We start from the raw sequence: 21,405 nt of genomic DNA, 5'->3' as shown, positions 1-21,405 counted from the left end.
GTTACTATTTGGATCTTTTGTCTGATTGTGATTCTTTTTCTTTTGTTCGAGAAAGAGAAGAAAATTAAGTTAATTAAACGAGAAAATCTAATTTAATCAACAGCTGATTTCGAATCAAATAAAATCTCGATTCGAACCTCGAAAGGTTCAAAGCTTTTTTCTGATTATCAATCTTGTTTACGAACTTTTTTCTTACCTACTTTATATGATTTCTTGTTAATTAATATTTTCGCTTAATCATCAACACACAATTAGATTGACATGGAATTAAATTGATGTGTAAACAAATATTTCCCTTCTTGTTGTATTTCCATTGGTGTGTATCAAAAGCATCATCATCAATTGTGTCTTCTTATATTCATCATCATCATTTGATTTAATTGTTTCTCTTTTGTATTATTTTTTTTCGCTGATTATTTGATATTATTGATAATTTTGTTCTCCCGGTTTTTCATTGATTAGGAATTAAAATTAAAAGATAAACTCGCTAATCTTAATATTCTGCCAGTTGGATAAATTGATTGAAGAAAAATGAAAATGAGAGGTGATAATTTTGGCACTTTTATCATCACAATTTGTTAATTGTGTCATTATCAAAATTACCATCAATTTGGATCACTTTGATTGTTAACATACGTTCACCATTTAAATTGGTCCATTGGTTGTCAATTGTTTAAATTAATTGTTATGTTATCCGGAAATGGATTACATAACCCTAAAGATGATTTAAGATGAAAGATGTAAAAAAGATGATGCGGAGAGAGAGAGAGAGAGAGAGAGAGAGAGAGAGAGAGAGAGAGAGAGATTTTCGTAATGTCTTTTTCTTGTTTTGATAAAAGACTGGACTTGACAAGGGAAATCTCATCATCTGTATTTTTCATCTTCTCTTTGCGAATCTTTGAGATTCTTTTGCTTCATCCTGCATCTTTTTGAATGCAAGGATGGAGAGAAGATGATGAGCAAGAAGATGAGAGAGGACGATGAAGGTAAAACTTCAAGGTCAGTGGTGTAAAAGAGCCACGCGAACTTTTCTGAGTGAACAAGATGTTCAATGATGATTGTAAATGGGAGAGAGAGATTAAAGTTAAGATTATGATGAAGTAATAAAGACACACGCTTATCCTTGAAAAGACCTTTGGATGACCTGGAAAAAGAAAATGGAGAAAAGTAATAAGGGAATAATCCATTGGATCGTTAAGATAAACAAACTTGAGTTCGAGAAAATCGAGTCTAGACATTGATGGCCAGAGATTCTTTTCCATTTCGAGAAAACTATTACTGATCATCTTCATCATAAAAGATTCGAATTTCATTGTTACGAAATATGAAGAGAGCGAGAGAATCATCTGACTACAATTAAGAATCTGATTGTTTACCTTAGAAGAAAATCTAAAAAATTAGAATATCCAATCAATCGATCAGATTGAAAATCGATTTCGATTAAAATAATGTCCAAAATCCCGTTTTCTTTCAATAATCTTCTTAATCGAAACAAGAATCTGATCGAAATCACAATTAACATAATCACTCAAAAGAAAAGCGAATCAATAATAACCAAGATCGAACCGTAGCCGAAAAAGACCGAACTTTTTTTCGACTCAACTGAATTTCGATTATTTTTTTAATCAATTAATTACTTTTGTTCAGAGTAATTAAGACAATAGGAAACAATTAGAGTCTCGCTAAGACAATTTGAGGAAAAATATGGAAAAAAATTCAAGAGGAGAAACGAGAGTAACGATGAGAACGAAAAAATGTTTTTTTTTCTCGAAATCGATGATTAGTTAATTGTAACAATTACATTCATCATTAAATGTAGTAGTAATTATAGATTATTATTAACAATTAAAAGCTTTTCTCTACACACAACTAATAGAGACGATGGTCAATCTAATGACTATTAAGAAGAGGGGATGAAATTTTGATGAGATTATAATGAGATGAGTTTAAATGATTAAATTAAATCAATGGTGACAATCAGTTGATTGTTGGTTGTTGAGCAAATTGTTGATTGTTCAAGAATTAACTTTTCTCAATTAAAAGGTAAGAAAGAGGAGAGAGAGAGAGATAGAAAGAAAAGAAAAGAGGAACTCTTTGTTTGATTAGTTGATTAATTTAGAATTAAAAATTAATTGTAATTAAGAGGTTGATCCATGTGAAGGTGAACCATTAACTCTGTTAGATCCTCCAGTTAAATCTTGATTGTCCAAATTATTGGCATGTTGTTGATCATCTTGGTGTTGGTCAGTTGATTGATTATCCACATCATCAACCGAGTTAATTGTTGATTGATTGTTTGAATGATTACCATCAACTCCAACAGATTCATTTTCATTTACAGGATGAATCACCGAGAAGAAACGATCTGAACAACACAAATGAATTAATTAATTGTTTGAATTAAGAAAAATAGAAACAAAAGAGAAACAATTTAACAGTAAATTCATCTAAATCTAAATAAGTAAATTATTGTTATTAAATCAGAATTTAAATTGATTGTGGTCAGTTTATGGTTTGTAAAAAAAGGAAACAGGAAATTAAAAAGGATTTATAATTCTCTATGATGATGATGATGATGATGATAATTAAGATGAGAGTTGATAATTGCATCCACAAAAAAAAACAATATTCATGAACTAGAATTAATTAGTCAATTAATTGAATTGCACAAATAATTTTGAGAGAGAAAGTTATATGTTTGTCATGCTGAGTGGTCATTTGATTGTTTTTGGTCAGTGATTAAATGGGAATTGTATTAATACAAAGTGATTACAATGATCATTTAAATTGATTGTTACTTTGATTTTTTTTCATTTCAATTGTTTACGATGTTTTTTGTGTTTTCAATTGTTAGTTTTTTGATTGTTATCATTCATGCTTTGATTACAAAGGGAGTTGATGGTGAGTGTTTGTGTGTTTATCTGAGTGAGTGTGTTGATGTTGATTGTGTGTGGGACTGTTAATATGTAATTTCACTGAGAGCACATGGATGAGGTGGGAAAATATCTGTTACTTGGTGTACCTTCAACCCCGATTATCCCTGGGGGTGGATCCATATCCGGATGACCAACCATTGATGATGATCCCATTAGACCGGCCATTACATTGTAATCAAAAGTTTCATCAATTGAAACATAGACACTCCCGTTGTTATTGTTTCCTCCTCCTTGTGTCCCAAGTCCAACAGTTGAAATGGTTGGTGTTGTTGATGATGAGGTTGTTGATGAGGAAGATGATGACCATCGGGCAATTGTTGGTGATCGATGACCAATAATATTTGAATTAACTCCACCTCCTTCAACATTTAAACCTCCAATTCCTCCTCCTCCTCCTATCAGATTATGTCCACTTGACCGGACAACAGAAAGTGAATGTCCATTTACAGGTGATTGTATATTGGACAAGCTACCATTAGGATGGACCACATTGTTACCTGTAAACATACTTATATTTGTTGGACTAATGATTCCACTCATTCCTCCCATTCCTGTGTAATTAAAAAGCTAATTAGAAAAAAGAGAGAAAAAAAACAATTAAATTAACAAATAAAATTACAATTAAGGTTGAGAAAATATTCAAATAGAAAAGGCCAAAGAGAAACATTCAAAATCTAAATCGTAAATTTAATTGTAACACTAGACTGACGAGATTAATATTCTACTTCTTAATTAATACAAATTACCGGGATAATCTTTCCTGATTAAAGGAGATTTACTTTTGATCCGTACAGTTAATAAATTTAATTACTAACTGTAAACATTTAAATTAAGGGTCAATGGCTCTTTCGTAAGGGATTTTTGAAAAGTAAAAAAGTGTAACCAGTAAAAAAACTATTTTAAGAGAGATGAGGATGGAGATAATGATGATGATTAAGAAGAATCACTTTTCTTTTTTCTTTTTTTCTCAAGGCATTGGACGGAAACAACTCAGTCTGAGAGAGAGAGAGAGAGAGAGAGAGAGAGAGAGAGAGAGATCATCTTCATCATTAAAAAATCGTCTTTGTCTCTCTCCTCTCAATCTTAGGTCTTAATCATACTTGAAATGATGAATTAATTGTTCTCACGGGATTTTTAATCTCTCCATAGACTTAAAAAAATATCTCACAAAAAAGTCTAAAGCTGTTAATTGTTCCTCTGATTGTCATTATCTCTGATTATCTATAATTAATTAATTGATTGATTGGTTAGATATATTGATGATTATTACCTGAGTAACAGGAGTATGAACATGAAACGAGTGATCGGCTCTTGTTAACGTTGTAAACGGACTCATCACAGATCGATTAGAATTAATTGTTTCAATTGCCGATCCACCTCCTGAGAAGGTTGGAGATGTGGAAGATGAATTAATTGAGGAAGATGAAACCGATACATGAGCAGAAGGAGATAAAGATGACGATGAAGATGAATTGATATTATGATGAGATGATACAGAAATAGGAGGCGGAGTGGGTGTTGGATCCCTTGAATCACTTCCACCACTTTGACTATTACTATTGTTATTATTGCTTGAATCAGATCGATGTATTAAAACAGATCGATTGTTGATCACAATGGGCCCGCTTGCATCAGATCCTGGGGTTCCTGGTGCTCCTGGATGACATGGTGACGAGGGAGATGATCCACCTAATTCGGGTGAACAGGGAGTCATCAATTGAGATGTTGATCTTATCATAGGCGGTGGATTAGGTGAGGCTGGATTATCGGGCAGAGAGTTAGTGTTAATTGAGAATTAGAAAACATTTCAATTGGTTAAAATTAAACATTCAAAGGTATCTAAATTTTCATCTCTCAGCTGGTTAACTCTTATTCACTATACATAACTATTGTGGTTAGTTAATTGTTAATACTAATTGGCTGATGCATGGGAAGTGTTTAAATTAAGTTAATTAGTTACTTATTAAGTTTATTAAAATTGGTTCACAATCATCACTCCATTTTACTTGTACATTTAGATACACATGGAAATAAATATATTAATAAATTTTTAGTTAATTTAACTAAAGTTGATTGAGTTAAAATTGGATATTAAATTGATTCTTACCGAGAATAGGAACTGGACGTGCCATAGGCGCTGGAGGTGGTGGAGGAAGCATGGAAGTCATTTGATTATAGTATTTAGAAGGGCTTGACCTTAGGTCACCAGGTTCATCCTCTTCGGGATCAGATCGACCTCCTCCATTATTATCGTTATTATTGCCACTGCCGCTATTATTTATGTTTACATTTCCCTCCTCATTACCACCGCCATCAGATGAGCCATGGTGATGAGAATGGTGGTGGTGATGATGATGATGTTGATGATGATGTTGAGATGATTCTTGGCAAACAAGATTAACAAAGTCAGAAAGAGCATCGCCATTCTCTTGATATTTACCAGGTAAACCATAATAAGTTGGACCAAATGGACTAACTGATAGATTTGATGATAAACTGGAACCTGAATGTTGATGACCAGGAAGATTGGACATGGGAGGTTGGCCTATCAAAAGTTATTCAATAATTAGTGACTCATTTCAATTGAGATAAAATAAAATCTTACCTTCCCTTGGCCTATTTGCCTGATGTGAATGATGAGTATGATGAGGATTATGAGGTTGATGTTGTTGCTGTTGGAGTTGATGGTGATGTTGTTGTTGTTGTTGCTGCTGCTGCTGTTGCTGTTGCTGTTGTTGCTGCTGTTGATGATGTTGCTGGTGGGGATTGTGTGTTTGATGATGAGGATGATGAATGTGACCATGATGAATATGATGACTATGTTGTTGCTGTTGTTGATGATGTTGCTGATGATGATGGTGTTGTTGTTGTTGTTGTTGATGGTGAAGAGATGATGGAGAGCCTACAGATAACGGTGAATTATCTGAGGGAGAGGGACCACAATTACCAGTGGTTCCATTTGATTCTGTTTTTACTTTAATTGACATAATATGAGGTGAATTAAGTCCCTGAGAATTTGTTTCTCCGCTAATATCGATTCCCTGCCAACCAGAACCATCACCATAATAGGAAGTTAAACTTTCTCCAGATTCTGGTTCAACTGATTGATTATTATTATTCCCGGAGGGTAAACGTCTTGCACGTTTAGTAGGTGGACCACCACCACCACCAGAAGATGATGATGATGATGGAGGTGATGAAGTTGATTGCAACATGCCACTTGCTACTGCGGTAACAACAGATCCTAAACTATTTGGACTACTTGGTCCTGATCGATCCATAATTAAACTACCATGATGATGACCAATTGATTGTCCGGCTAGATGATGATATTGTTTATTCGTATGTTCATTTGTTGCTGTACAAAGTTTCACATTTTGTGGTTCACTATTTTTAAATAAAGTAAAAGATAAATTAATTCTTATGCTTATTAATTTTCAAATTTAAATCACTTACCTACAAATACCCAATGATTGACTTAATGGAAGACCTTGACTGGACAATGAGTTGACCACATTAAGTCCTATTGGACTACATTGAACTTGCATCTCAGGTATTGGAGAGTAACTATTGATATAATTATAATTATCACTAACACATATTAAGTTTTAATTATTTTGTATCAATTAAATGTTTGTTTAATTTACGTTCATGTTTATAAACAACATTGGAAAACAACAACAAAATTCAAAATCAACTAATCAAATGTTAAAATCAATGTTATAATAAACTAAATTAAGGGAGAAACAAAAATTTAAATCAAAACTCTCGACAATTTAACTAATGTAAAAATCTATGTTTAGATTTAAACAACTATACATATCAGTTTGCTAAATCATGAAAACCAGAGTAAAAGTTAATTACAATTAAGCTTTCAAGATCTAAATTGTGATAATTTTTAAATTCACCAGGTCATCATCAACATTTACTTCATCCTCTCATCTTAAGGCCTGAAGAAACTCATAAAGTTCATTGGCCTAAAAATTTAGAATATAAATTACCAGATGATTATTATTATTATCCAATTAATTGATTATTATAAATACAAATTACAAAATATTAACCATAAATAAAATGCTCATAATATTATTGAGTAATTAATTTAATCATTTCCCTTTCATCCTCATCACTTTCCTTTTTCTTTCTCTCACTTTATTTCAACTTCCTGTTCCTACTAATCAAATCAATCTGATATTTTTGCACGTAAAATACTGACCTTGACCTTGACATTTAGGTCAACGAATATATCAAGTTAATGGTCACCGGAAAAGATCATGAGAAACTAAAGATTAATTAAAGATTAAAGATCAAAGTTTATCTTTCGCTTTCATTTCGTAAACCACAACAACAACAACAACGAAGAGAAAAAGGAAAAGTTCATCAAGAAAACTCGAAGCGTGAGAGAGAAAGAGGAAACTTTCAATCAAGTTTACATCTTTTTTTTCTCCATAAATTGTATGAAATCATCATCTTTTATCTTCCTCATCTTCAGGATCATCTTATGATATAAAAAACTGTCAAGTGTGTGTATTTTAAGGATAAAAAAGTAGTTACATGAAAAGAGGAAAACAAAAGCAACTACAAAAAGATACTCATCTTCATTAACTGTTGCCTCCCACTTTTTTTTACTACAAAAGATTTGATGTCTTCCGGTCCACGGTTAGTGATTGGGGAGGAGGAGGGAGTGGGAGGTGGAGGTGGATGAAGATGCGAGAGAGAAAAAAAATTAGAAAACTCAACAAGATGAAGATGTAACTTTAACAGTCAAGGAAGACTGATCATAAAAGATCAACTATTTCCGGTTACAACAATTAAATCTCTGTCTTCTTCATTCACAATTTACTGTCTACTACTCTCAATCATCTTCATCATCATCGTCCTCCTATGGGATCATCTCTCTTAAGAATCATCATAGTCTTTTATCATAATAAGAAGAAGAAAATTTAAAGTGATTTAAATTGTTTTCTAAAACTATTGAGGACGAAAATTACTTCAAAAATAACATTAGAATTGAGAAAAGCCAATCGATAATATTAAATTGCAATTAAAATTAATTGTAAAATAAAATTAACCTTGTTTATGTGCATCAGTCAATATAAAAGATTGGGAATTTGCTAATTACTGTTGATTGTACATTGAATTAATAAACTATTGGATTGGACAAAGATGATAATGATACAAGTTGATTAAATTGCACAATTTGCTGATTATGCTGATGGTGAATGATGTTTTTGACGGTATACTGATGAAGATGAAGATGATGATGATGATGATGAGTCTGGTTCGTATTTCAATAGCCTGTAACCGGAACCAAAATACTCAAGTTTCTTATGGTTGCTATTGCTATGGAACAATAGTTCAAAAAAGGAGAATAAGAAGATGAAGAAGATGAAGAAAAATCTAAGATAATGAAGTTGAAGATGAGGTTAGATGAGATGGAGAAGAAAATGAAAGAGAAAAGGAGAAGGAGAAGAGAGTTAAGAAGGAGATTCCTTTATCCTCATTTCGTTCTGTCTAAAAATAATTCTCAAGGAACTTTGCTGATGAAGAAAAAATAAATAAATAAATAAAAAAGACAAGAGGCGAAGATGATGATGATGATGATGAGATAAAAGAGTAAAAGTCATCTGACGTGAAGAAAGAGAAAGATGGAGAAAGAAAAAGATTCAGAACTTTATCGTACACAGAATTTTCATGTCACCAGATAAAATTTCAATCTTCGACTCACATTTTTCATCTTCTTCATCTTCATCATCAACTTTCTAGTTTCTTTGTTTCACTCTTCTATTTTATCATCCTCATCATCTCAAGTAACTGAACACTTTTTGATTGATTGAACTTATTTCAAAAGATTCAGACATTCAACAGTTAAAATGGCATCGTAATCAATCAAAATAGTTAACCTTACAATCAATTTTATAATCAAATCTCAATATTTATGATGGAAACAAATAGTTGGTTGATTTTTGTTGTTGTTTTCTTATTACATATTTTTCTGAAACTTTTATGTGTTTATAAACAAAAGTTTCATATGTTTGGGTTGTAATTGTTGGATTTTTTTGTTTAAATCATCAAGTTAATTGTAAAAATGAAATTGATATTTACCCTTGTTGATATGTGCATGATGGTTCAGTTTTAATCAGGTGTATTGGGACTCCTTGAGGTGGACTGGTTACTGTTCCCGAAGATGAAGCCGAGGAGGAAGAGGTTGGATGAGCGGTCATCAGATTTCCGTTTCCACCAGACCCTATTGGGGTCACAATGGATGCTACAGGGAATCAGCACAATCATGGCTCCCGTTCATAAAACCACAATTAACACAACAGTCAACAATTAAGATTGTGATGATTGGTTCAATTTGGCAATTGAATGTAATCATGTTAACTGAGAGTCAAGATAATTATCAGTAACCATCAATTCTTATACCTTTCACTTTTAAAAGACAAACTTGATTTGAATCAATAATTCAAATTAATCTAAATGGTTATAAATCAAACTCAACATTATTAATTAACCATTAATCACAATCATCTCCCAATAGCAGTAATTAACTTTCCAAGTTGTTTGCTTTTAAACAGTTAACATGTTACAATCAATTTCCTAATTTTAAATGTCTAATATTATTAAATCTAAGCTTACCCAATTTGATTAGTTTATTAAATCATCTAAATGATGAATGAATTAACTGTACATCTTCATTGACCCAATGATGACCTAAACATAAACCATTAACTTATGATCAATTAACTGGTGACTAGACTTGATTTAATTATCTCTTAATTGTTGGAGACAAACCAACAATTAAAACAAAAAAAGGAGTTTTTCAAGTTTGCCTATTCAGATTGAACCTTTTTTTTTACAAATAAATGTTAAATTGTTACAATCAAAACTTATTAATCTATTTCAAATCACGATCCATTAGTTATCTATATAAGATGATCAAGTTAATCAGATTTAAATTGTAATCAAATTGATGAAACTACAAATCAGATTGAGTAACAATGTTTCACATCAATAAATTTTTCTCATTTGCTAATCAATTGACTTTGTGTATGTGATGTTTTTTTTTGTATTGTCACATCGTAAATGAATTAACTTAATCAACTAAATTAAAACCTAATCACAAGCCAAAAAGGACACAATTAAAAGTTAATTCAGTTGTAACGATTGCAGTTAATGCAAAGATAGAGAAGAGAGAGAGAAAAAGAGTTGAAATGATTAATCTAATCAGTTAACCAGGAATCATGATCGATCGAGATGTTGATAACTTTTTTGAACTAAATTAATTAACTAATAGAGTTGAGAGATTGGGAACAATTTCCCACTAATTAACTAACTCAACTGTTTCAAGTATAACGAAAAAAAAATAGTTGACAATCATGAGAGTTAATCAAAGTTAAGGTTTGTAGTAAATACTACAAGTAAAAAGCCATCAAAAGGTTGAAGAGGAAAAAAATATAATCAACTCATTTTCAAGGTTACAATTTAATTTTAGTTTACTAACAATTTAATGATGAGAATAATTAATCATCAATCAATCTAAATTGTTATTATTATTATTAAGGTAATTGTTGTCTGTTGGTATTTTGCAGTTTTGTGTTTGTAATAATAATTGTTTCATGATTATAACTTCATCATCGTATAAGTTGTGAATCCATTTTAATTTGAAACAATTAACGAAATAGAAAAATTAACTTACCTTTGGATAGGCGATATAATTCAGCTGAGGTGAAAACTCCAGTGGCTAATATTGTATTACTATTAAAGTGAATTGTGTTATTTATGTTAATTGTTTCATTTTCATCTTGTTCACCATTAGTATCACAAGTTGATTCCATATTACCTCTTAGAGATTCTGAGAGATTAAATTGTGACGATAAGAGGGAGAGAAAAAAAAATACAATTACAATTAGTTGGGTAATTAGCAATTAACAAGGTCTCAATAAGGGTAAAAATACAATTCAAATCAAATCAAATTCAATGATTATGATTATGATTAAAATTGATACAAACAAAACAACATGAAAACAGTTCATCTAATCAATTGGGAAAGTTGGTTAATTGGTAGTGAATTTAATTGATAATCAAGTGTGATCATTATAATAACAATAAGGATGATAATGAGTACTTTGATTGTTGTATTTAATTAATAAGGTAATTGGTTGGGATTGATCTGAGTCAAAGTTATTAATTGTTAGTTTTGATAATATATTAATAATAATAGGATAATAGGATATAATAAATGAATTAGTAAAAGTTTCTGATAGGTTATAAGTTAGAGGGATCAACCCACTCGGTGGGTTTTTTTTGGCAATCCTGTTTTCTGATTGTGGGGTGACAACATTAACATTAACCAATCACAGGTGAACAATCAACAGGTAGAAACTGCGTGATTCAGGTTTGCGCATTTTTCAGTTCTACATGCGCAGAGAATGAGGGATTAAGGATTAAGATAGAGAGTGAGAGAGAAAAATGTAATCAGATTTAGTTAATTAATTTTGATGTTTCTTTCCTATTGATAAAGTTTTATGTGTGATTGGTAAATGGTCTTGATGGTGATGGTTGTGTGTGTGTGTGTGTGTGGTTGGTGGTGGGAATTTGGTATTCAGCATTCAAGGTGTACACACTGAAAGTAAATTAATAAAGTAAATTAGAAGTGTTAATTGAGTTAATTATCATGATTAAGTTTGATTGAAATTGATTAGCAAAAGAAAAAAAAAGGACATTGAAGGTTTGATTAGATGGGTAGAGTTATTTGTTGTTAAGTGTTGAAAGAATGATTATTTTGATGGTGATAAATAGTATTAATAATAATTAGATAATAATTGTAATAATTAAGAGTATGTGAGAGCCAAATGGCCTGAGGGTGTAAGTATTATGATAAAAGGCTTAAAGCCAGGAAAATTAGTGATATAGTTGGCTTAATATTGTAAATGAGCCACAAATTATTTCAGTTAACTGGTGCCAATTGCAATGTTTCATTGACTAGTGATTCTCAGACAGAATACATAATGATCAAGGGTAAGTGAGAGAGAGAGAGAAAGATGAATTAACTTGACACTTTGACAATAACAAAAACAAATTAATTTACCTGAGAAAAAGGTAAACTGATTTACTTTTCGCAACAATCTTAATGTTCATGATCACACTGACTGAATGGAAATATTAATTGGGTTTTGGATGAACATAGACTCTAATCAGATTGGATTTAAATGTAAACCTATTGATTTAAAATTGGAATTTGATTTGATTCGATTTTAGATTAAGATTATCATTGAGACTTTTAGTTTTGTTCGTTTATGTGTAATATATTATTACTATTAACCATTGATAAATTGATACTTACCATGAGAGAATATGTAATTAGCTAAATAAAGATCAAGTTCACGAACGGAAACATTAATGTGATATGGATTAACACATAGATTAGGATGAGAACAGTCTGAAGATTTTTCTAGTCTTTCACCATCAGTAGATTCCAATGGAATTGCTTTAAAGAGGATAACCATAACTAAATCTAATCGCCAAACCTAACAAGAGAAAAAGATAAAATCAATAACAACAAATGAATAAAAAATAATGTATTAAATAATAATAATAATTAATCGAAAATAGAATCAAAGTCAACACAATCCAAAGCCAAGAATCACTTGAAGCAAAAGAAAGATTATTTAACAAAAGAAACATACATTGAAACAATAGTCTTTTCTCTTGTCAATTTCTATTTCTTTCTTTCAATAAAATTGTTATAAATCAATCACCAGGTATCAAACAATTAACTTACCTTATCAGCTTGACGAAGACAATCAATCCTCCTCATTTTACCCTTTTGGTCAGGATTACTAAGAACACAGTTAATCCTTTTCTTGCCGGTAATCCCAAGGACAAAATCTTCCCTACATTCTTGGGTAATATCTTTACGTAATTTACCTAAAAGCCTCGAGGCCCATTTTTGTTTAACTTCATTCTTTTCACTCTGTAAAAAGAAAGAAAGCAAAAAAAGAAATTAAAATACAATACAAACACGAAAGAAAACTAGAAAGATAATTAGTTAATCACCAAGAAGATTAATAAAGAAAAACAAAAAATTCTAATCAAAGGGTTGACCGGAAAGAGAAAATCAAATAGACTGACATCTATTGAGAGAAAGAGTTAAAGTCGCTCGCCATTGTTTCTACAACTAAAAGGAGAAAGTGATTAACTAATTTATAGAATTTTTTTTAATTCTAATTTTTAATTTTTTTCTGTAATAATTTATTTCTTATTCGCAATTACGATTAACCATGAGCTTGGGTATGTTTATGTTAAGTGATTTATTTCAATTTCTTTTTGTGAAACATCTCATTAAGATGATTAACTTGATTATTCCCTCTCAAAGTCTTTGATAGGTTATACAATTTCTCATTGTTTTCTTTTCATTTATTTTTTTTTCTCTTCTTTTTTTGTTCAATCTAATTAGGATCCAAGTGTTTCTTTGATTGTAAAACAATTGGTGGTGATGAAATTTCGATCAACATGGTGAACAATCGTTGGTAACAATCAATTGGACCATAAAGTGTATAATCAAGCAACATCCATATTCACCCAATCACACAGGCAAACATTGGATTTAACCATATGCTTGATAAGCTTTTACACTGAACATGCTGATGGTTGGGATAAGATTTTAAATTGTTGATGATGATGGCGATGGCGAAAGATGAAGTATACGATGAAATGCTGTTTCTAAAATAGACTGTGAAGAAAGTGAATTTATTTACAGAAGAGATGAAGATGAAGAAGAAGAAGAAGAAGAAGATGAAGAAGAAAACAGTTTGATGTAGATAAATATTCTGCGTAACTTTTTAAAAAAAAGGATAACTGATCATAAAAATGTCATCTACTTTTCCTTAAGACATTCCTAACAGTAGTAAGAATCTTTATCTTCATCATCTTCATCATCATCTTCATCTTCTTACGATTATTATGAAGATAATAGTGCTACTGTTATATACTATTTAAGATTTTTTCTTTTCACTCCCTGATTGCCCATCGTTTGAATATTAGTATATTATTGGTGATAATTATCATCTTAATAGTATATTTTATGTTGGTAAATTTTGGGTTACAAATCTGTGAATTGATTGAGTGAAGTTAAACATAGTTAATAATGATAATTACCATTATTATCTTCATCTTATCCTTCATATTTATCATCATCATCTTCAATAATCTACGCACACAAATGTCAAAAAGGAAACTGCATTTATCATTAAATGCTAACTATTGATTACCGTTGATGATTAAGATTCTACTTGTCAACTTTTCCTCTTAATCTTTTAAAATGGTTAATAGTGAACTTCCTAAGGAAAAAGTAAGTAGCAATAATTAGAATCACCTTTTTTACTTTTTGCTAAATGATATTTATCATCATCTTAATTATTATCATAAAAAGCGAAATTGTGAAAATATCTATTTAATTAATACGCTTTAATGTTTATTTCTCAATTAATAGTAACGGAGTTAACACTTTGATTGGATTTTACTTTATTATCACCAACAACTTTTAATCATTTCAGACCTTGATTGTCATTAATAAATGGTGAGATTTTCTTGGTATTGCTCCAAGATTTACTTTAATCATCTGTTGATTCATAATTCTAATCATATATTAATAATTTTATTATTAATTTTACTTTTCCTTTTCATTTACAGATTTTAATTTCCCTCTATTTTTATTCAGAAAATTGTCAACAATCAACGAATCATATGAGATGTATAACCTAATTACGAATGGAAAAATTGTTCAACAAAAAAAATGAGGAACACTGATAATAATTACAATTAATCGTGAAGACAATCTAATTACTTGTGATCAAAAATAAGGGCGATGGATTTGATTTATTATCGAAAATCATTTAAATACAATGAATTTAGCAACGGATTAGCTGGATGATAAACCGTCAAGTCAACAATTGGGATGATTATTGTTCCTTTTCTTTTGTTTATCCTTCCTGAACTCAGAGAGAAACGATAACACCAAACGAGCAGAGAGAAAATAATAGATTTAAAAAAAAGAGGAAGATGATGAGGATGGAGAAGACGTCGAGATGGAATACATAAAAAAAGGAGAAAGAGCTATTTCTGGACCTGAGGTCGTATGAGATGTGAAAAAGGGGATAAAAGAGAGAGAACGAAGATGAAGATGAAGATTGAGGATGATAATGATTACGAGAGTATAAGTGAGAGAGAGAGAGGATAATGTTAAATCTCTGAACGTTTTCTTATCCGTGGCTACCAGAGAAAGAGAAAGAAGGAGAATTAAGCAAACGCAATGGAATCAGATCAACTTCATTGATAAATCCTTTCATCATCATCATCATCATCATCATCTTAGTAGAAAATAAAAAACAAGAAGATTCAGGATTTCAAGAGATGCAGAGGAAAAATCAACCAAGCGAAGAAGAAGGAAAATGAAGAGAAAAAGATGTGATTCGTATCATCATCATCATCATCTCGATATGCTCACTAGCTGTGTTTCTCTTTCACCTTCTCACCCAGATGATAAAGAAGATAAAGATGCTTAAAGATGAGGATGGAAAGATGATGATGAGAATGAGAATGTTCGTAAAGGCAACCGACTACGAAGGTAGAATTGGATGGAAGCCTAAATCATCTTCTGCTTTTCTTTCGCCATCATCTTCGTCATTTCATCTTTTTTATCATCACCAACATCATCTTCTTCTGTCATTTGAATAATGAATCGCCTGAAGGTCTATAAAAATCATAAACAACAACAACAAACAAAGAGAAATGATCAAACATCACATCGAACCTGGAAAACTTCATCATCGACTTAATCATCATCATCTTTAACAAATGTGGTTTAATTTTTTTTCTTTACATTTCTCTTGATAATTAATTACTCCATCACCATGATACATATATTTATTATAATCATATAATCATGATGATTAACTTCATCATGATTTAACTTCCTTATTATAAATATCTAAGGAAAGGCAAAAATCTTAATCTTTGGGAGTTTTCAACATGGAAGAAAATTTTAACGAACTGATACTTCATTAACTTTGATTGATGAGAGAGAGTCGAAAGGTTTTCGAGATGATGATGACGACGAAGGAGAAGATTTTTCGACAATCATGGAATGCATATGATGATGAAAAAATGATCAACGTCAACAAGATGGAAAAGTTCAACATGGAGAAAATTCTGACCATGACGAATGTTTTTTTCCCCTGATAAATATTACATTTTATTTGAAAGTGTTTATATCTCTGAATTTATAGGTTAGGATGATGAAGATGATGAAGTTTTGGAGTGAAAATGATGATGATGATTCTCTTGAAACGTTTCGTTGAAAATCCTTACGTTGGAGTGAAATTGTTTCATTCGTTTCGTTGAGAAGATCAGAGGAGAAGAAAAAAAAGATTTCGTTTCGAACAAAAATTTTCTTTTTCTTCTCTCTGTCTATTTTATCATTCTCATCATTTTCCATCTTCATTTATCTCTCTTCATGTTCTCATGAAATTAACAGAGTTACTTGTTGTTCATTTGAATATAACCGTGAAGATGAACATTTTAATCTAATCTTTTTCTTCCTCTTCTTCTAGTTGATTGTTATTCATCTTAATCATCATCATCATCATCATCTTCATCTTCTTCATCTTCTCCTTCATCTCCATCTCCATCTTCATCATCTTATGTTTATTTTCAATCTTCCTTTGTATGGTTATCATCATCATCATCGTAAGTGAGTCAGTTTAAAATAATAATGATAATATTATTATAAATGTTTCGCTGATAAACATTTTTAATTGTAATTAATTAAATGTATCAAAAGTTTTGTATATTTGAAAAGTATTAGATAAAGATATCAAGTGTATTTGATGGTTCACTACTTGAGTTAATCAACTAATCACATAATCAAACTAATCAACTTGAATTGATTCCTCTTGTTAAACCAGACAAATAATATTAACAATCAAGCAAAACAATCATACAATTAAAACAATTAAAAAGAGATAGAGGAAAACAATTGAACCCGAACTTATTAATTTAATACAATTTTTTTTTACAACATCCTCTTACAATCACAATTAACTGTTAATCGTCATCATAATAATCTTAATCACTGTAATTATCATTTACTGTAATCATTAAATTACACAGACACAAGGATGATGATGATGATGATATAATGTTTAAAGGTGAAAAGATAAACATGAAATTTCAACGAAAAACAAATTTATAGTAATTAACAGAAAACGTAAACAATTAACTGATTACCAAATAACCATTATCACCATTAACCCAGTCACACTTTTAACTAATCATAAACACAATTAATCAATTGACCAATTGTCGATATACAATCAATTTAACTTGTTTTTACATTCTCACAATCAGCTGGATTTTGATGATGATTAACAAAAAAATTAAACTTTTCTAATTGTTTACATTAGATGATATCAATCAACTGATGGAAACAATGAAATTAATTGTTACTTTTGTTTACACAATTAAATTACAGTGATGATTAAAACACACAACGAAAACTTTAACATTCAGATAAGATATTAAATTTGATTGTTCGGATTAATGGTAATCGAAAAACTTTTGTATAGAATTTTTTTCTTCTATAGATAAATAAACATATATTCTAATGTCCAGTCTTGTGGTCAAGCAAGAAAAGGAGACAAAGAGGAGGAAAAAAAATGACCACTTACCTGAAGATCTTCCTTACATTTGCGTTCCTCGTCCAGGGTCATCCTTTTCTCGTGCTTTTTGTAGTATTTCCGTTTAGCGGCCTGGAGATTGAACCAAGTGTAACTGAAAGCCTTGACATGGGGCAATAGAGCTTCGATGAACGGATGAAATTCATCCTGAGTTGGAAATTCGGGTGAAGTTGATGAGGAAGAAGAAAAAAATTCGACGAAAAAAAAAGAGAAAATCGTTTTTTTTTTAATTCGTTTGACCGGTAAACATAAACACCATTAATCAACCTTCAAGAAATTGGACTAACTTTTTGATTCTCTGGTTAAAATCAACAAACAATTATCATCAACTAATTGCTTCTATTAACTATTTGATCAAGGATATTGACTTATCACAATTTAGCAAACTAATTGTTGACAATTTAAAATTTTCTTACCTCATCTGCTCCCTCACTTGGGTGATATGATTAATTGATTTGATTGTAATTAAAAGTTTCTTAGCATTTGACACTTACGATAAGTATAAAATCATAAATATTCAACAATCAACCTGATAAAACAATTTCCCTAAAGGAGAATCAACTAATTGTCAACAATTAGATTGATTGTGTCCGCAAGGTAATTTATTAACAGGCCAACACTTTTTAATCATATACAATTTACTTGCTGTTAACTTTTATTATCTTGATGATTTAATTATCATTTGTTTTTCATTGATTTCCTCCTCTCTCCTTTATCCAATTTACTCAGAAACGTTAATTGTTGATGATTTAGAGAAAGAGAGAGATGAAATTAAATTAAATTGTTTTCCATTACATTTTGATTTTCTTCTTCTTCTTCTTTTTCTTCCTTCTATTAATTGTAATTTAATCACTAAAAATATGATCAAGACCTTTAATTGTTGATGGTGATTGAGATTATCATTATATTGTTATTAATGTCATTTGAGATTGTTAATTGCTAATGATGGTGATAATGATGATGATGATCAATTTTTTAATTCTGTTTTCATTTTATTATTTAATATACTTATGTTTAGTTTAGTAATTGATAATTAAGTCAATCCATTTTTAATGAAATTGAGATAATTAATCTGATTGTTGATTATCTAATCAAATTGCTCAGATTTACTGGGAAATCCTATTTACTATCATCAAGGTTATCACAATCAATGTAAGGTTAAGTATTAATTAGATTAGATTAAATTTTTGTTCAATATTTCATTAGGAAATCCCCTTTGGAAAAGTAAGAGAAAAAGAAAGAGAAATGATGATTATTATGATGATGATGATGACAATGATGACGATAATGATGATGATGATAATTGTATTGAATTGATTGTTGATTAAAATCATACACAATATGATATAATATTCACAAATTGTTTATTATGATAAACAATAAACATGTCACCGAGAAAATCAAAATTCAAATGGACAATTAAATTGATTTTGATTCATTATTTCAAACAAAATTGTAACAATTAACTTGACAATTGTTTGATTATCAAACTTGAGTTATAAATCATAATCATTATCTCTAACTTTAGTAAGTTGTTTAGTTAATTGTTGGTTGATTTTTGTATCTTCGTTGATTGTGATTGCTGTGGTTTCATTTCAGGTTTTCCTCAACGTTGATTGTTGGTCTTAATTGTTTACAATTTAACATTTACTTACCCAATGTGTTTGAGAATCATGGGTCCTATTTAACATATTATTTATAAATTATCCAAATTGGATTAACAACATTAGATAGATTTACGGGTTAACAATTAAGTAATTAAGTTGCTGTAAAAACACAAATCGCAACAATTTGATGATCAATTCACAAGGAAAAAGATAAACTTATTTTTTTGTAATATATTAAGAGATTTAAATTTATTGGATTAATAATTTAGGTTGATTGTTGAAAATCCATTGTGAGGGTTAACAATTAACTAAGGGACACATTGATTAACACTTTTGTTGTTCTAATTGTTGTTTATTATTGATTGTTGGTGATGAAGATGAAGATGATGGAGACTACGGTGTATCCGAATTGTTTGTTTGCACCGAAGATGAAGATGATGATGAAAAAAGAAGGAAAAAAGTAAGAAAAAGAATCGAGACTCACAAATACACAGAAACACACACACGCAGAACTCTCACAGACTCATCATCATCTCTTTCTTTATCTTCCTTATCTTCTTCTTCTTCTTCTTCTTGTGATGGTTAACGATGTGTGTTTGATGCGCATTTGATTACATGTTAAAAAGACTGAAGCTGAAAGTCCAAAAATAGCGGAAGGGGAGGAAGCGATTCGAGGAGGAGTGAGGAGTGGAATCGAGGATGATGGAAGATGAAAGAAAGAGAAATAGACAGAAAGAGAGAGGTTAATTCTTACAAGGGGGCTGGTGTAGTTTTAGATGATGAGGAAGAATAGACAGAGAGCGAAAGAGAGCAAAATAGACAGAGTGGAGAGGCGAAAGTAATTAAACATGTAACGTTCATAATCAGCGGGTGGAGTTCAATGTGTTTTGGTTTACAGATTTTCAGTCTCTTCCACCTCCTTTTTTCCGCCTCCTCCTTCCTCGTCCTCCTCCTCCATCACACTTCCACCCTCCTTTACTCTCATCCTCATCTCTCTCTTTCTCTTCCATCATCTTCTTCATCCCTTCCACTCCCACTCTCTCTCTCTCTCTCTCTCTCTCTCTCTCTCAGTCTCTGTCTCTCGCTTAGGTACAGGGAAGAGTTAATTGTTGATGATGGTGGAAGGTGGAAACTTGGGTGGAGGAGGAGGATTACTAAGAATCGGATTAAGAGTTAATTGTAAGTGTTCTCTTTCTAATTGTAATCAACTAATCAACCTGAGGCCCTCTAGTGACGTTTAATCATCTCAATGATTTTTTAGACATTAAACTAACAATTAACTTCTCTAATTTTACTATTTAATATGATTTACTTACTTTACTGCACTCTTTAATCTAATTACCTTTGATCATTTTAATAATACAACTGATTAACCGATTACTATCAATGATTAGATTATTGTAACAAATGAAATGTGAGCAAAAACAAAACATCCCAATGTTAGACAGATAATTGAACAACAATCAAAGTTAATCAACACTAATCTATGATCATATTCATACTCTTGGTGCTATTCAAGTATAAATATGAATTTAACTTTAGTTTTTTGTTTACAATTAACTTGCGATCAATTGAAATTACAAGTTGATTGTTTTCTCGATGAAAAAAAAAAGAAAACCCAGCAAACTGAAAAGTTACAAGTTTCGATCGAAAACTTTGGTGTTCAGTTGATTGTTGATGGAATCAATTTTCGGCGAAATGATTAACTGTTAATCATTAGAAATTGTATTGAGAGAGAGAGAGAGAGTGAGAGAAAACCATTGATTGCAGACTTTTTTCTTCATTCAATTTTCACCCTTCGAATATGAATACCAACCCTTTCAATCGTTTACTTTTTTTCTTCTCACCGGCGGTGTTAACTTTCCCTCCTCCTCCTATTCTCAATTTAACTAATCATTAAATTGGTGGATTATGATGAACATGATAGAAATGATATTCTTTTACAATTGGTCTGCATTTTAAATAGAAAAAGAAAAAATTTCTTCCCATTGATTAGAAAAAAAAGTCTTAGGCCTCCAACGGATCTTTTGTCATTCATGTTTATCTGTCTCTCGTCATCATCATTATCTTATTGTGATTTGTGATTATTATCGTTATTTGTTAACAACCCTTTTCATTTGATTG

General features: G+C 30.6%; 1 protein-coding gene and 1 long non-coding RNA gene across 9 annotated transcripts; one reads left to right on the top strand and one right to left on the bottom strand.

Annotated features, from left to right (window-relative positions):
• Positions 1–1,739: 1,739 nt before the first annotated feature.
• On the bottom strand, positions 1,740–20,129 carry LOC128394301 (homeobox protein 5-like). Of its 7 annotated transcripts, XM_053354609.1 has the most exons (13): positions 19,330–20,129; positions 17,666–17,821; positions 12,721–12,912; positions 12,283–12,466; positions 10,636–10,791; positions 9,042–9,204; positions 6,393–6,527; positions 5,542–6,323; positions 5,044–5,481; positions 4,897–4,941; positions 4,207–4,625; positions 3,023–3,503; positions 1,740–2,365 (listed from the first exon to the last, which is right to left on the bottom strand). In XM_053354609.1, exons 1-13 carry the CDS (start codon positions 19,363–19,365, stop codon positions 2,139–2,141), a joined length of 3,414 nt encoding a protein of 1,137 aa, XP_053210584.1. In that variant the 5' UTR covers positions 19,366–20,129; the 3' UTR covers positions 1,740–2,138. The 7 variants fall into 7 exon arrangements, with proteins under 7 accessions (XP_053210584.1, XP_053210585.1, XP_053210581.1 ...); XM_053354610.1 differs by lacking the exon at positions 4,897–4,941 and having other exon boundaries at positions 19,330–20,124; XM_053354606.1 differs by lacking the exon at positions 4,897–4,941 and having other exon boundaries at positions 4,207–4,694; positions 19,330–20,116.
• LOC128394324 (uncharacterized) lies at positions 12,857–16,974 on the top strand. Of its 2 annotated transcripts, XR_008326349.1 has the most exons (5): positions 12,858–13,229; positions 13,396–14,289; positions 14,431–14,517; positions 14,631–16,225; positions 16,550–16,974. It is a non-coding gene; the product is annotated as an uncharacterized LOC128394324 (long non-coding RNA). The 2 variants fall into 2 exon arrangements; XR_008326348.1 differs by having other exon boundaries at positions 12,857–13,229; positions 14,631–16,974.
• Positions 20,130–21,405: the final 1,276 nt, after the last annotated feature.

Source organism: Panonychus citri, unplaced genomic scaffold (assembly GCF_014898815.1).
Source record: "Panonychus citri isolate SS breed McGregor unplaced genomic scaffold, ASM1489881v1 Contig00139, whole genome shotgun sequence".
Classification (NCBI taxonomy): Eukaryota; Metazoa; Arthropoda; class Arachnida; order Trombidiformes; family Tetranychidae; genus Panonychus; species Panonychus citri.
The sequence above is the reverse complement of the archived record's forward strand: the minus strand, read 5'-3'. Positions and strand labels throughout refer to the sequence as shown.